The following is a 15,925-nucleotide window of genomic DNA, read 5'->3' as shown; positions in this document are numbered from 1 at the left end:
CAAAATTAGGCTATACCTACCTTCAGCGACAATGGAATTCACAACCACCAAACCCAAATTTTATATTTTTTAGGCACTAGCTAGAGTAGTGGATAAAACCACCACTCCTTTAGATCCTAATAGTTTCAACTTCTATATCGATCCATCGCCACTTTATGTTATTTCCTTGTAGACGAAGGGATGGAACTCCCTGTCTGAAACATAAAACAAAATTTAAGGAACAGTAGCATGAGTGGAGCAGTGTTCTCCCCTGTGATGAGTTGTGGCACAGAAACCATGCATTATCTAAAGTCCCTCCTCTTGAAGGTAGAACTGGGTGAGTGATTTGCAAGTGACCTGGAAATCTTCTTCATCCTCTATCGCAAAACAGAGTATTTCTATGTTAGTCAGTCGAACTCACATGGAAAATCCAATCTGTGATATGTTTTATTTCTCTAAAATAAAACAAAATTAATCATAAGTTGCATTTCAGATTTGTTTTTGACTTGCATCTCAATCAGCGATATTAGGCTATATATCTCAATAAATTATTGTTTTCATTGTCACGTTCCAGGTACTCCTTTGAGATCAAGTCCTGAATTCTGGATTTTATTGCTTTAAGTTCGGGCTTGAATGTGCTTTGGAGCTGTTCAACACACTCACTCAGTAGTTGTTGCTGAGGTAAGATTTTTCTAGCCTTCATGATGAGAACTATTGTTGAATCTATTTAGAAATGTCTGTCTTCTTTTACATTTTCAATCACTCTATTCATCTCATTTGCATTCATATCTGTAAGTGGAATCTTAATTTTTTTTCAACTTGTTCGAAAAGGGAGGATTGAATTCAAAATTATCACTTGTAGATATTGTTGCAGTGCTAGGTTCCTTTAGAAGAATCTTGTTCTTGCCACATGAAACTAAATACAGAAGTCAAATAAGATCTTCATCTTCCAAATTTAGTTGAGATTTAATTTCTACACAGCTCAGCTTCGTAGCTTCATTGAACAGCAATAGCAGAGCTGCTTGGTATGTTGTTACTGCCAAATCTATTACCGATGGCTCTTGGCTCTACACAGTTCATATGGCTCACGATGTATAAGACTTTGTTCCTCTGCATTATGTATAACATTAACACACAGGTCGACTGACACGTTCCTCTACAACAAAGTCAGTTTGACTGAATGGCATCAATCTGCATTGCTTCTCTGCGACATATTTTGGCATTGATGCATAGTTAATATGGAATCGATACTCCATATATATGTAATCTAACCAATAGCGTCAAAATGGCATCATCTTATATGACCATGGAAATAACTCCTAATGAAGACTGTAATCTTACAGAGACCAGCATAAATAAACATGTTGAGTTTAAGATCCATAAGGCACCGTTGAGTATTTTTTAAGTGACAAGACACCATTGTTGAGAATTCGATGTTTATATGTAACCTAACCAATAGCATCAAATGGCATCATCTTATATGACCATGGAAAGAACTCCTAATGAAGACTGTAATCTTACAGAGACCAGCATAAATAAACTTGTTGAATTTAAGATCCACAAGGCACTGTTGAGTTTTTTTTTTAAGTGACAAGACACCATTGTTGAAAATTCGTTGTTTAGATTCAAGTCTAGGGCATATAGTTGGAATAGTAAGAAAAGATATGTTGCTCCCTCAGAACTCACTGATACTTCTCACTGGCACTAGCTAGTAAGGTGCCTATGAAGAAGTGAAAGGAACAAATATCTATGATACCAAAGATCATCTGACTTCACTTCTAAGGAATGTCAGACTTTTGTTGTGTCTTCAATCTCCATAACAAGTCCAGGAGTATCCACCGATCTTCATTCTCTGAAGCATTGATCTATCTCATTGGTATTACCTCCTTTGCCTATCTTCAATATCATAATCAAGGAAGAGCGTATGCATGGGCAGATTGTTCTGGCAGTCAGTGATATTGTTGACATCCACTGTCTGTACTATTAGCATTTCAAAATAAAAACTATCTTCTACACTTGGGGTTTCAGTCGAAGCAGGGTTTCAAATCATAACCCTGCAAAAAGTTTTGACATCCACTCTCTGTACTATTAGCATTTCAAAATAAAAACTATCTTCTACACTTGGGGTTTCAGTCGAAGCAGGGTTTCAAATCATAACCCTGCAAAAAGTTTTGAATAACAGTAAGAAGATCTTCATCAAGTTTGAGCTTTATCTAGCAGCAGGGCTGCTCCATTTCAGTGGTATGAATGACTTGTTTCAAGTATGGTAGTAAGGATGAACAGGAAGAACAATCTGTACATAATGGAGCTGAAGAGACACAAGAATTCAAAGTTGGAGAAAATATACAACTTGTCAAAGTAGACACAGTGGCTAGCAACCAGGAAGCTTCTAACATGGGTACTCCATTGAAGATGCCTATGCTTACAGAAGGCCTTGATATTTCTTCTTGCTTGAATTCTTTGTTTGGTACTGGACATTAGTGATCCATTAGATAAGCCAAATCTTATGGAGAGTAATGATGCATTATTTTGTTCAGGTATTGATGATTCTCTTCCAGAAAATATCTCAGAGATTTAATTTAATTTCTACACAGCTCATCTTCGTAGCTTCATTGAACCGCAGTAACAGAGCTGCTTGGTATGTTGTTACTGCCAATTCTATTACCGATGGCTCTTGGCTCTACACAGTTCATATGGCTCACGATGTATAAGACTTTGTTCCTCTGCATTATGTATAACATTAACACACAGGTTGACTGACACGTTCCTCTACAACAAAGTCAGTTTGAATGAATGGCATCAACCTACATTGCTTCTCTGCGACATATTTTGGCACTGATGCATAGTTAATATGGAATCGATACTCCATATATATGTAATCTAACCAATAGCATCAAATGGCATCATCTTATATGACCATGGAAGTAACTCCTAATGAAGACTGTAATCTTACAGAGACCAGCATAAATAAACATGTTGAATTTAAGATCCATAAGGCACTGTTGAGTATTTTTTAAGTGACAAGACACCATTGTTGAGAATTCGATGTTTATATGTAATCTAACCAATAGCATCAAATGACATCATCTTATATGACCATGGAAAGAACTCCTAATGAAGATTGTAATCTTACAGAGACCAGCATAAATAAACTTGTTGAATTTAAGATCCACAAGGCACTGTTGAGTTTTTTTCCTTTTAAGTGAGAAGACACCATTGCGGACAATTTGTTGTTTAGATTCATGTCTAGGGCATATAGTTGGCATAGTAAGAAGATATATGCTGCTCCCTCAAAACTCACTGATACTTCTCACTGGCACTAGCTAGTAAGGTGCCTATGAAGAAGTGAAAGGAACAAATCTCTATGATACCAAAGATCATCTGACTTCACTTCTAAGGAATCTCAGATTTTTGTTGTGTCTTCAATCTCCATAATAAGTCTAGAGGTATCCACCGACCTTCATTCTCTGAAGCATTTATCTATCTCATTGGTATAATTTCCTTTGCCTATCTTCAATATCATAAGCAAGGAAGAGCATATAGATGGGCAGATTGTTCTGGCAGTCAGTGATATTGTTGACATCCACTGTCTATACTATTAGCATTTCAAAATCAAAACTATCTTCTACACTTGGGGTTTCAGTTGAAGCAGGGTTTCAAATCATAACCCTGCAAAACGTTTTGAATAACAGTAAGAAGATCTTCATCAAGTTTGAGCTTTATCTAGCAGCAGGGCTGCTCCATTTCAGTAGTATGAATGACTTGTTTCAAGTATGGTAGTAAGGATGACTAGGAGGAACAATCTGTACAAAATGGAGCTGAAGAGACACAAGAATTCAAAGTTGGAGAAAATATACAACTTGTGAAAGTAGACACAGTGGCCAGCAACCAGGAACCTTCTAACATGGATACTCCATTGAAGGTGCCTATGCTTACAGAAGGCCTTGATATGTCTTCTTGCTTGAATTCTTTTTTTGGTAACTGACTTTAGTGATCCATTAGATAAGCCAAATCTTATGGAGAGTAATGATGCATTATTTTGTTCAGGTATTGATGATTCTCTTCCAGAAAATATCTCAGAGATTGTTACAGAAGCTGCCTGCAAGCAGGAACTTTACCGATTGGATAATCCTTTGATGACTCGTGAGGTTACAGAGGGATATAATATAGCTGCGGAAAAGAATGAAGTTGAAGATGGAGCATGCCAGGAAAGCATTTTTATTGTTGATGGCATAACTGCTGCAGGTCCAATTAGAGAAAAATTGTTTGATATGGACAACAACAGAAAACATGAGGGATTCATTGACCCTGCCAAAATTGAGGGAAACAATGGCCAGGAAGCTGGAGAGACCCAAAATTTCGAAGTTGGAGAAAATATACAGATTGTGGTGAGCAAGTAGGAACCTTCCCAACTGGATACTCCGTTGAGGATCCATGAGGTTACGCCGGGATATAATATATCAACTTGTTTAAGCACCTTATTTGGCCTGGACTCCAGTATTCCATCCAAAAATTCAGAACTTAGAAAAAGTTACAATATATCCCCTTGTTTAAGTATGAATGAATCTCTTCTAGAAGACAAGGTGTGTGCAAACAACAACTTTCCCTGGGTAAGCCATTGAAGAGGCTTGAACATGTTGAGGGACTAGAATATGATACCCCAGTGAAAAAGCTTGAGCTTATAGAAAATGATGTGACATCAGAGACTAAATATTCGTCACTGCATGTCCTACTCGGAGACTACGTGTCTGTCATGGAGAAGGATGCTATGGTTTTGGAAGGGACAGAGCATTTTGAAAGTAATCTCCTTACAGAAAATCCTGTAGAATCTGGAGAAGTAGCTGAAGGTTCTACTATTTTGGCTGATATGAATGTTCCTAGTAAAGGGGATTCAAAAAGAACCAAATTGTAGACAGAATACTGACTTTGAGCAATAGATTGCAAACTTTGCAATTGGACTTACAAGGACAACTTCCAGAGTCATTCTATGCTACACCTTCCAGAAGGCCGATGAATTGAAAACTTAATGGAAGCACAAAGAAAACCATAGATACCATTTCTGTTTACAGGCCAAGGCAATCCATAGGAAGTGATGAGGCTATGCACAGTTCATTAAAGGAGAGTCGTGATGGGTTGGTGGGACAACTTAGTTTATGGAAGTTATAGAATCTACACAAAGAAAATGAAACAGCAGCGATGGATTCTGAAAAGGTAAGCTAAATTATGTATGAACTTCATATTTTTTCATCTTCTTTATCAGATTCATCTTAAGGAACATAGTACACAGTTGGTGCACTGTATGTGTGACATTTTTTCATTTGTTCCTTTCGAGAGATAAGTAAACAATTTGTTTCACAGAATATGTCATCACCTACACTGGAACAGAGGATGGAATCCTTCGACACACCACTGAAGACTCTTGGACATACTGAGGGCCATGATATATCTCCTTGCTTGTACACATTATTTGGACCGAAATGTAGTACGCCATTGACAAATCATGAGCTTACATAAGATAATGATAAGGTTGTTACTGGCACACCATTTGAAAATGCTCTGCAGTCTCCATTAGTGACTGAATCAGGGGGAGTTGACAATTTTGGCAATGAATTGCCACGGTTAGTTTATGTATTTCTATCCTCTATCGCAAAACAGAGTATTTCTATGTTAGTCAATCAAACTCACATGGAAAATCCAATCTGTGATATGTTTTATTTCTCTAAAATAAAACAAAATTAACCATAAGTTGCATTACAGATTTGTTTTCAACTTGCATCTCAATCAGCGATATTAGGCTATATATCTCAATAAATTACTGTTTTCATTGTCACGTTCCAGGTACTCCTTTGAGATCAAGTCCTAAATTTTGGATTTTATTGCTTTAAGTTCGGGCTTGAATGTGCTTTGGAGCTGTTCAACACACTCGCTCAATAGTTGTTGCTGAGGTAAGATTTTTCTAGCCTTCATGATGAGAACTATTGTTGAATCTATTTAGAAATGTCTGTCTTCTTTTACATTTTCGATCACTCTGTTCCTCTCATTTGCATTCATATCTGTAAGTGGAATCTTAATATTTTTCAACTTGTGCGAAAAGGGAGGATTGAATTCAAAATTATCACTTGTAGATATTGTTGCAGTGCTAGGTTCCTTTAGAAGAATCTTGTTCTTGCCACATGAAACTAAATACAGAAATTGAATAAGATCTTCATCTTCCAAATTTATTGAAATTTAATTTCTACATAGCTCAGCTTTGTAGCTTCATTGAACAGCAATAGCAGAGCTGCCTGGTAAGTTGTTACTGCCAATTCTATTACCGTGGTGTCAAATTTAGAGATGATGTCATAGATTCCATTGCTTTCCTAGAGTGTTGAGGTTTGATATAAATCAGTGATCATTTTACAAACCATGGATGTAGTACTATTTCTGCAAGACGAGATATCAATTATATTTCATTTGATAAAGAAACAATAAGTGACTTACAAACCGCAAATAAATAAGTACTTCTTGCAATTTATGGAAATTGTTAGTGAAACATAAACGTGAATTTCTATCATTCAGTGCATCACTTTTTTGCAAAACAAAGGGTTGGCCTTCAATATGTTTAGCAAAACAACTCATGATCACCCAGTATTGGACCATGAATATTTGGTGCAAACTACTCAAGACACAGTGGAGAGTAGATAAGAAAGCCTGCCCTAGTGAGGTCATGCTCCCCATCAGCTACAGAGGTTCAAGTTCCCCATGCATGTGAATCAGCAACGACTGAATCCGATTGCAACCCATAACACCATTAGTGGGCTATTGACACCCACAACCAGTGGAACAAATTCCTAATAATCCATATTGATGAGATATGCATAACAACTAGCATTGTGTTGGGTAACTCCAATACCAACATCATTGGCATAGCTGGATACCAACATCATTGGTAGGGATGGAGAGAGGAAATTTTGTAACCCCAGAAACGATTGTAAAATATTACAAAATATATATGTTTAACTGTAGGCAAAGACACAACTGTGTCATTTCAGCATCAAGATCCAAACATTAATTCAAGTCACAATGGGCAGATATTACAGCATTAAGGTTTTCACATGGGTAGATTTCCAAGGAATCCTAATGCAGATAATAAACTCATATAAGTTTCATGTAATTTTAAATACCGCAACAATGATTTGACCAAAATAACCTTGCTGTCAAAACAAACCAATATACCACTTCAAAATAATCTTAAGTCTGTTATTAAGCACAAATAAAAACTTACAAATTCCTTTGGGAAATCTATTGGAGAGTGCTTGTTCCTCCCAACCAACATGCAGGCATCACCAACTCTCGAGCATAGACTTCTTCCTTCTAGGAACAACACCTTCTTAGTCCCTTAGTAATATTTTATAAATTTTTACTAGTAGATTTTTCTTAGCAGCTGTTTTTAGGGTTTGCCTTTTACCAGGCTTTTTCTTTTACTAGGATGGGTGATGCTAGGGCATTATTAGAAATTAGATTTTTATTAAATTAGAAATGATATTTTTATCAAATTATAGATTAGATTTCTTTCTAATTTCTAATTGGTAAAGATCTATTGCTTTTCTTTTAACTAGGATGGGTGATGCCAGGACATCATCTTTATCTAATTTATAATTAGATTGTTATCAAATTAGAAATTAGTTTTTTATCAAATTTCTAATTAAAAATTAGATTTGTCTCAAATTTCTAATTAAAAATTAATTTTTTTCTAATTTTTAATTGGTAAAAGTCTGTTGTTGTTTGTATTATGTAATTATATAAAAATATGCTGATGTTAAAAAGAGAAATGTTTTTTTTTAGAAAAAAACATGAAGTGGGAAAAACAATGGCATGAAGTCTTTTATTACTGTTTTTGAGTGAGGTCTTTTATAAACAACAACAGATTTTTACCAATTAGAAATTGGATTTTTAACAAATTTCCAAATGTTTTTTAATCTAATTACAGAACATAAACAACAACAGATTTTTACATAATTACATAATACAAACAACAGCAGATTTTTACCAATTAGAAATTTCTAATTGGTAAAAATTGCTGCTGTTTGTATTATGTAATAAAAACAACAGATTTTTAGCAATTAGAAATTAGATTTACCAAATTTCCAAATGTTTTTTATCTAATTATAGAACATAAACAGCAACAGATTTTTACATAATTACATAATACAAATAGCAGCAGATTTTTACCAATTAGAAATTTCTAATTGGTAAAAATTTGTTGCTATTTGTATTATGTAAGTATGTAAAAATCTGTTGCTTTTTATATTTTGTAATTATGTAAAAAGGGTAATGTTTTTTTAGGAAAAAACATGAAGGGGGGAACAATGGCATGAGGTCTTTTATATACATGACAACATAAGAGCTGAACCATTTTATCATTTAGCACTGGAGAATCTGATTCCAAGAAAGGAAGAAATTGTCAAAATAGAAATTGTCACTTGGATTTTTAACTAAGTTGTTTGCAAATTCCACCCTAGAGAGCCATTTGGAGATTATTCACCTTCAATCCTCTTTTTTTAAGGGAGAACATCCTTTTCTATCGATCTCTTCTACTTTGAGGATATGGCAAGTGGAGAAGGAGGTGCAAGTGGATCGGAAAAGGTAAGCTTACTTTGTTTTTATAGAATAATTGCATAATATAATATGTTTTATTTTTTGTTTAAGGTTTGAAGTTAGAATTATAATTTTATAATTATACTTTGTGGTAAATCATTGAAATTTGGACAGGGAAAGAATCCGATAACAGAGTCCTTGCTTGAAGATGTTTTTGGGATAGAAGGACTCAAAAAACTTCAAGCTTTGGATGCTGAATCCCTAATCCATTTTCTTAAGACAAAATCCCCTGAAGCTAATCAACTAGGTCCAGGTAATCAACAAGCTTTACGAGAATCCATTAGTTCCCCATCCTCTCTTGGATCAAGAAAAAAATCGAAAAAAGTGTTATTGACATCAAACACCAATAATCAAGAATATTTTGTTGAAACATCTTGTGTGATGGAAACTCCTGGGACTGCAAATTCTTGTTCATCCTCAGCTTATGCATCATCTATTGGTAGTTTAGGTACCAAGATAGAGTATGACCCTGTCTCAGGGGAGATAAGAAGGACAGATGCAGGAAAACAATTCTTAAATAGGCTAAAGGACTCCTGCCTTCAACGATTTAGAGATCATCTTCACCTCACATTCTCCAAGATTCCACTTCACCTAAAAAAGATGGTGGTACAAGACATAGAGAATGAATTTGGTACCGGTTGGTCGGTTAAGAAGATAAAATTGCAAATGTCGCTCAATTGTAAGAGGTTTCGTTGCAACCAAACAAGAAAAATTAAAAAAATGCCTCAAGATCAAAGACTGAAACAAAGACCTATTGACATACCTTTTAAAGTATGGAAAGAACTTGTAAAATCATATGAGAAGTTGGATGCACAAAGAAAAGTCGGCAATGAGAGCATTCAGGTATTGAATTTTTCATTAAACATTATTTAGAATGTATTAATACTTATAAGTATCTTAGACATGTATTTGTGTGAAAATAAATTGAATTGGTTTATGTTTAAGGACAAGGCATCCAAGGCGAGGTTAACCAAGACAAAAGTCACTCATCGTAGTGGCCAGAAAGGTTTAAAAGCACTGATAACAACCTTTGTAAGTATATTAAACATGTGATATTTTTTTAATAAATTTTGTACTAGAAGAAAGTCATTGTTATCTAATTTCTCCCTATTTACTGATTGATAGGAACTAAAATATGGAAGACCTCCAAATCATTTGGAAAAGGAGGTGTTGCAGCAAAAGAGATGGGTTGAATTTGTTGTTTGGATGGACTCTATGGTATGTAATCTTAGTTGGATTTCCAATATACTTTTGAACCATATTTTCATTTTATTTTTTAGTGCTATTAGATATTTAGGCCGATAGGCCTTTCCTATGCATCAACAATTGTCAACACTTTCATTAAATTGTTAATTTGTTGTTGTTGTTTTGTTGCATGCTAAAGCCAATAGTTCATTAATATATTGTTGACTTTTCATGAATATAATAAAATTGCTAGGAAGAAGAATCGGTTTGGAATACTTGGTATTCTGGTAAATGAGTTCTTAAAGTAATTTTAATGTTTTTTTTTATCATCTTGTCCTTTAGTTTCCCGTTTCTTGTTTGTGATAATGTAGGTTGCGATTTCTCTTACAGTCATAGACGTGAGCTATGTTCTTTTTCTCCAGCATGAAGAAAGCTATATATGTATTAATCACATAGACCATGTACATCATGGCATTATATATACCAGAATTATCAGAATAAACCCAGATAATCCTGAATGTAAGTTCAGCCAGTTCCTTATGAAAGAACAAATACAGTCATGTACATAACGCTGTAAATAAACCACATAAGAGCTGCATGAGAGTGAGTAGCAGGTGAGTAAAAGATAATTCCAAACAACTAAACTCCATTGCTAAACTAATGTTGAAATCATAATAACCCATATGCATAGAGTACTTGTAATATTTAAGACTCCATCTGATGTCGACATCCTGTAGCATACCAAAAAAAACCAAAACTGTTATTAAAAAGAGGGGATTATAGACGATATGAATTGACTATGTAGGAAACGTACACTCCACTGTGCCAATATTCTTGTTTTCCATGATTATATCCAGCTGCACTTCTCCCATGATACTTAGCAGATTTCTTTTTAGAGCTTGTCTGCAATCTGGTTGTGTTCTCTGCCAGTATGATTGTTTGGGTATTCTCTGGTTAAGTCCAGAAGCATTGAATTTTTTTTAACCAACTAATTTTGTTTAACCAACCAAGAAATGCAGGTTGATTAATCTGAGCCTTGCTTTTTATATGATCCAGAATAATCTTGTATCCCATAAATATGGATCTTTGAGATATTGAGAAATTATATAAACCACATCATCCAGAAAAACCATAGCCTCTGCTTTGTTATTAGAACCCAGTCCAGCATTCCAATGTGCTTTGAAGTGTATGTCCTTGGACTTTGCTATCAAGAATTCACAGCCGCATATATTGTTTTGTGACGTGAGCTCTGTTCTATTCTGCCTGATGTTTCTACAGCTCAATCTCTACCCCCAAGTTACAACTCTACAACTCTAGGTACGCATAGATTTGTTTTAATCTTGATTTTATTAACCCATTTAAAAAATTTGTAATTGCAAAGATTCGCATAATAGATGAGAGTTCCCTCAAAATATTCAATTTATACGTAACATTATAAATATATCGCAAAATAGATGCAAATTGATTACTGCCATGCAGTAATATCTCCGGAGGAGTATTTTATTATTTATGAAATTTAATTTTTAACAAGTTTCTTGGTTGCTTGTAATTGTGTGGTAATACTTTTTAAAGTACTTATGTGAATTACTAAATCTTTTTATAATTTTTTTTTCCTGCATTTTAGTATATTCAATTTACACATAATATTAGAAATGTATCGCAAAAATAATATATATTATTGCCTTATGATATATTCAATTTACACATAATACTAGAAATATATATCAAAAATAATATATATTACTGCCTTATAGTATATTCAATTTACACATAATATTAGAAATATATCTCCAAAGAGATACAAATTGATTACTGCCCTGTACTCTTCCTCTCAAATTTTATGTAGTCAATTCTAGAACTATTTTCTAAGCCTAACTGATTTGAGTGTCTTCCTCGGTTGACGTATCTGGGATCATGATATATATTCATATCGGGGCACCAATATGTCAATCCTGCCAATGCTGTATCATACATTTCATGAGCCTCTGCTGATACCGTCTGCATGAAATTACAGTTAGAGTTGTTCGGTTATATTTAGTACTGAGTCATATAGTATAAACAGAGTGCTGAGAATTAAAAATCCCAATTACAAGGTCATGTCATGTGACTCATCCTATAAAACTGAAAAATGATTAGAAATTAATTCACTTAGAATAGGCAGCACCCAGTAAAAGTTAATTCCAATCTCAAATGCATGCAGGCTTTCGCAGATACACAGAGACACAACTCACTGCAATTACCAGCAGTGTAGACTCTAGAGTACCAAAGCAATGTGAGATCAAAATATTAATATCAATCTGAAACTCATTCATGAAACCAAATCCAACCGTATTCTCCCAACGTTGTGATTGTCAAATGATAGCGTCATCATCTCTACACATCAGATTTCTTGATTTTGGGTAATTAACTTAACCTCTTGATTTTGGGTAATTAACTTACTCTAAAATGAAATAAGACATTCAATGTGTTCCTGAAAAGTAATTGCACAATGATCTAGTTCAAGAAAACAAGGTTTTCCACAAACCAATTAACTCTTCTAGAAAAATTCAACAATTCCAATTTAATAATTCTATCGGCCTCTCTTTGTACCTTTTGGGACAATTGCTAGTATATCTTACCTCATTTTATGGTTAACATTGTATAACAAAAACATGCGTTGTGTTATGTAATTAATACTAACATGTAATATTGATTTTTTTTGTCAGAATGCTATAGGTAATGATTGCCAAGACGATGATCCAAATTATGTTCAACATATATCAGGAGATGATGAGGATGAGGATGAGGATGATGGTGGTGAAGGAGAAGATGATGATGATAGTTGCGGTGTTGGTGATTGTTATCACTCATGTTGTCCTTAAAGCTCCTTAAAGGATACGACCGAGGTAACCACAAACCAATCTTTGGACTGCAGGTCCTAGCCTACCTGCAATTAGAGAGGGCTCTCTCTTTATAATTTAGCTTTGTTTTGGGTTGATTTTTAGGCTAGTTATGATTTTCTTGGGTTTTGTTTTGATTTTGGTGGGATGGAGGATTCTTTCAAACAGAGTTGGGATGCATAGTGTGAGAAGTTCAAACCATTGGGCATGGAGTTGTGGATTAGGCTTGCTGTTGCATTTTCTTGGTCACAAGAGGAATACAGAGTGGGATAGCTACACATAAAACAATATCAAGCTGGAATAAGGATGGAATGAAGGTCAGTGAATGAAAGGCAACTAAGTAGCTCTCATTATGCTAACAGAGGGAAGGTGAATGAACATTTATATAGGAGCAATCAAGGATTCCTAAACAACATTCATATATGAAGGAACTAGTGTAAATATGAGCCAATCAGTATTCATATTCAGGACTAATTCAGAGGAAAACATAGATAAATCACAGAAATTGAGAACAAAATACAACTAAGTGAGCTCTGAACTATTCTTTCTTTCTGTTATTTAGATAGTGAAACAATGATGGCATAAAACATATAAACTGTAAACAGAGATAAGAAACACTTATTGGGCTATGTAGAAGCGTTAGGATTCCATAGTCACTCTTCAGACATCAAAACACAACAGTCAGTTCATCTCCCAAACATTCCAGCGATCTTTGATTATAGAGACTCTCAGAAAATTCAGTGCAAGTCTAGAGAGGAAGTTATCGACCAACCAACCCTTTACATAAATACAGAGGGTTGTTTAAATAGAAAATATTTACAAACATCCCTTGAACAGGTGTCAAGGGAGAAAATATCTCAAAATCTCTATCAAAACAGATTCAAAAGAGATCTGTGCAATAACTGCTTCTAATGCCAAGTTGTGCTAGAAATAAATGCAATAAAATATCCTAAATAGGTGTTCATGAGGGAGCAGCCTCATCAAAATGGCTCTTTAGGGTTGCGCATGGTCCTGTAGCTTCAAAAAATGGACTGAAAGAGTGCCTTGAGCCACGCACTGTCCTCTGTCTGATAACTGCGCATTTAAGTAAGCAGCGCTGCTCCAAAAATATGATTGGGAGAAATATCTCTACAATAACTCTACCTTGAAAGGCTTCATCTATGCCTTTAGGTGGTTTTAAAGCAACAAAAGAAGTTTTGGTGAGCCATAATGGCCGAATGATGCTTTGTTGACTTTGCTCGGCTTGCTTTGCTTTCATCTGCTTTGAAAAACTGGACTGGTACTCTTTGCTGCATCTTGATATTCTTTGGCACGCACCTGGGCTATCTTGACTTCAAAAGATGCACTCAAACTGTCAAATCAACACTTACTGGCCGCTAATAGGCCCAAATATCTGTTGTGAGGCCTTCTGCCGCTTTTGGGTGCTTGTCGGTCCTTGGCTTACTCAAAATGCTTTAGCAACACTTAAAGTCACGAACTGGATGAGTAAAGGGTCATTGAAGGCCTGCCGAGGTGAAAACCTTCTATTTGGGGCAATTTGGGCCTGGAGCGATCCAAGAATGGCCTGAGAAAACCATGATTTATTTATACCTGGGCAGGCACGGGCGCTGCACACAAAACCTTTGAAAACGGCCCATTTCCGAATAACACAGAAAATGTGCCAAAAACATGAAATTTTAATGAAAAATTGGCTTTTGGCGGGCAGTGTAGCAGCCTTTAAATCCTGGTCGTTGGATCCGGCGCGGGCCGATCCAACGACTATCGCTAAATCGCATCGGGGCGGACCGCGGGGGTGGCACATATAGAATCGTCGAATTGCGCGGACCCGATATGCTATAGGCCCTTTCTTTATTTGAATCGGGTCCGGCCCATCAGCGATGTCAATCGACGGATTTAATAAAAAATGGTTAGCGGACCCGAAATGCTTATATGCTGCAGTTTATTATATTTCGGCTCCACCCCGTCGAAGCCTTCCCTTTTCACTGTGCAACGCCCCCTTACGGACCCAAAATCCTTTATACGCCACGCCTTAATAAAATTTTGGCTCCGCTGGTTGGAGCCATATACATGGGGTGATCACCGATATAATATGGGTCGTTGATCTGGGGCCCAAAAATGGATGGCTGCGATTAATTCGGGAATTCGCTCTCACCAGGGTCATGGGGCTGCCACATAGAAACACCGAAATGTGGTGGACCCGATATGCTTTTACCAGTCCACTTTATGTGTTTTCGGGTCCGGCCCATCGGCATTATGCCCCATGTCTTGAGACTTAGCCATTTCGCTTATATATGCCATTGCCCCCTCCCGATAGCGATATCGCATCGGAGGGGGATCAAATATATCCTTTTCTCATCAGGGCATGCATTTTATTAAAATGCCAAGGAAACATGAATTCAGAGGAGTTTATATATGGTGTTTAAACATATGATTGCCCCCTCCCGATAGCGATATCGCATCAGAGGGGGACCAAGAGGACCCATTTCTCATCGGAGCCATTATTTATTCAAAAATGCAAGTATTTTGAATTCGGAGGAGGTAACCTTTATGGTTTTGCTTGGATTCTAAGGCATCGGAAGGGGTCCGATAGCCAAAAAGGGAGGATTTTATCATTTTTTGAAGGTTTTTAATGGTTTTTGCGTGGTTTGCATATTCTTATGCCTTGGAAGGAGTCCAAAGGCACTTAGGAGGAAAGCGATTTGGTTTTGAGAGGGGTTTAGTGGCCAAAGAGGGTTTCATGGCTTATACAGGCAAACCAAGGTCAAAGGGGTGATGTTTAAACATGTGAAGGGGAATTATGCAAAGGAATGAGTCCTTATGCACTTGGGAGATAGTTAGGGGGGATGAAGGGTTATATGCATTGGAAAGTATCCAAAATGCATGAGAAGATGGTTTGAGGGGGCAATGAGGGTTCTTGCTGAGTTTCAGATAAACTTAGCAATTCCCAAGGATGTATATGGTTATTTTTCAACCAGAGGGAGGGATAAGTATATAGGGGAGTTATATACATAGTTTTACTAGGGGAAGGGGAAATAGATAGGGAGCTACATAGTAGTGTTAGTAGTTAACATGAAAAATGATAAGAAAGCACTAAGCATGTGAATCTTAGGCTATTAAGGGGGAGAATGATTCATAGAAGAAGTGTGTAAATTCCTTGAGTGAAGCAGATCTTCACCAAGGCAAATGATATGGAGAATGATGAAACTAAGAGGTATCAAGCAGATCTTGACCTCTTTTTAGGGAAG

The 15,925-nt window shown here is 36.0% G+C and overlaps 1 protein-coding gene and 1 long non-coding RNA gene across 2 annotated transcripts; both read left to right on the top strand.

Annotated features, from left to right (window-relative positions):
* Positions 1-551: 551 nt before the first annotated feature.
* LOC149247706 (uncharacterized) lies at positions 552-8,726 on the top strand. Its single transcript, XR_016265645.1, has 3 exons — positions 552-660; positions 5,818-5,924; positions 8,525-8,726. It is a non-coding gene; the product is annotated as an uncharacterized LOC149247706 (long non-coding RNA).
* Positions 8,727-9,120: 394 nt separating this feature from the next.
* Positions 9,121-12,662, top strand: LOC149247705 (uncharacterized). The gene is made up of 4 exons (XM_089445091.1): positions 9,121-9,459; positions 9,562-9,648; positions 9,742-9,834; positions 12,507-12,662. The coding sequence occupies exons 1-4, from the start codon at positions 9,217-9,219 to the stop codon at positions 12,660-12,662; spliced, it is 579 nt and encodes a 192-aa protein (XP_089301217.1). The 5' UTR covers positions 9,121-9,216.
* The last annotated feature ends 3,263 nt before the right edge of the window (positions 12,663-15,925 follow it).

Source organism: Pinus tabuliformis, chromosome 7 (assembly GCF_031772625.1).
Source record: "Pinus tabuliformis cultivar Carrire ecotype Pingquan chromosome 7, CPIR1, whole genome shotgun sequence".
NCBI classification, from domain to species: Eukaryota; Viridiplantae; Streptophyta; class Pinopsida; order Pinales; family Pinaceae; genus Pinus; species Pinus tabuliformis.
This window is presented reverse-complemented; position numbering and strand designations above follow the sequence as displayed.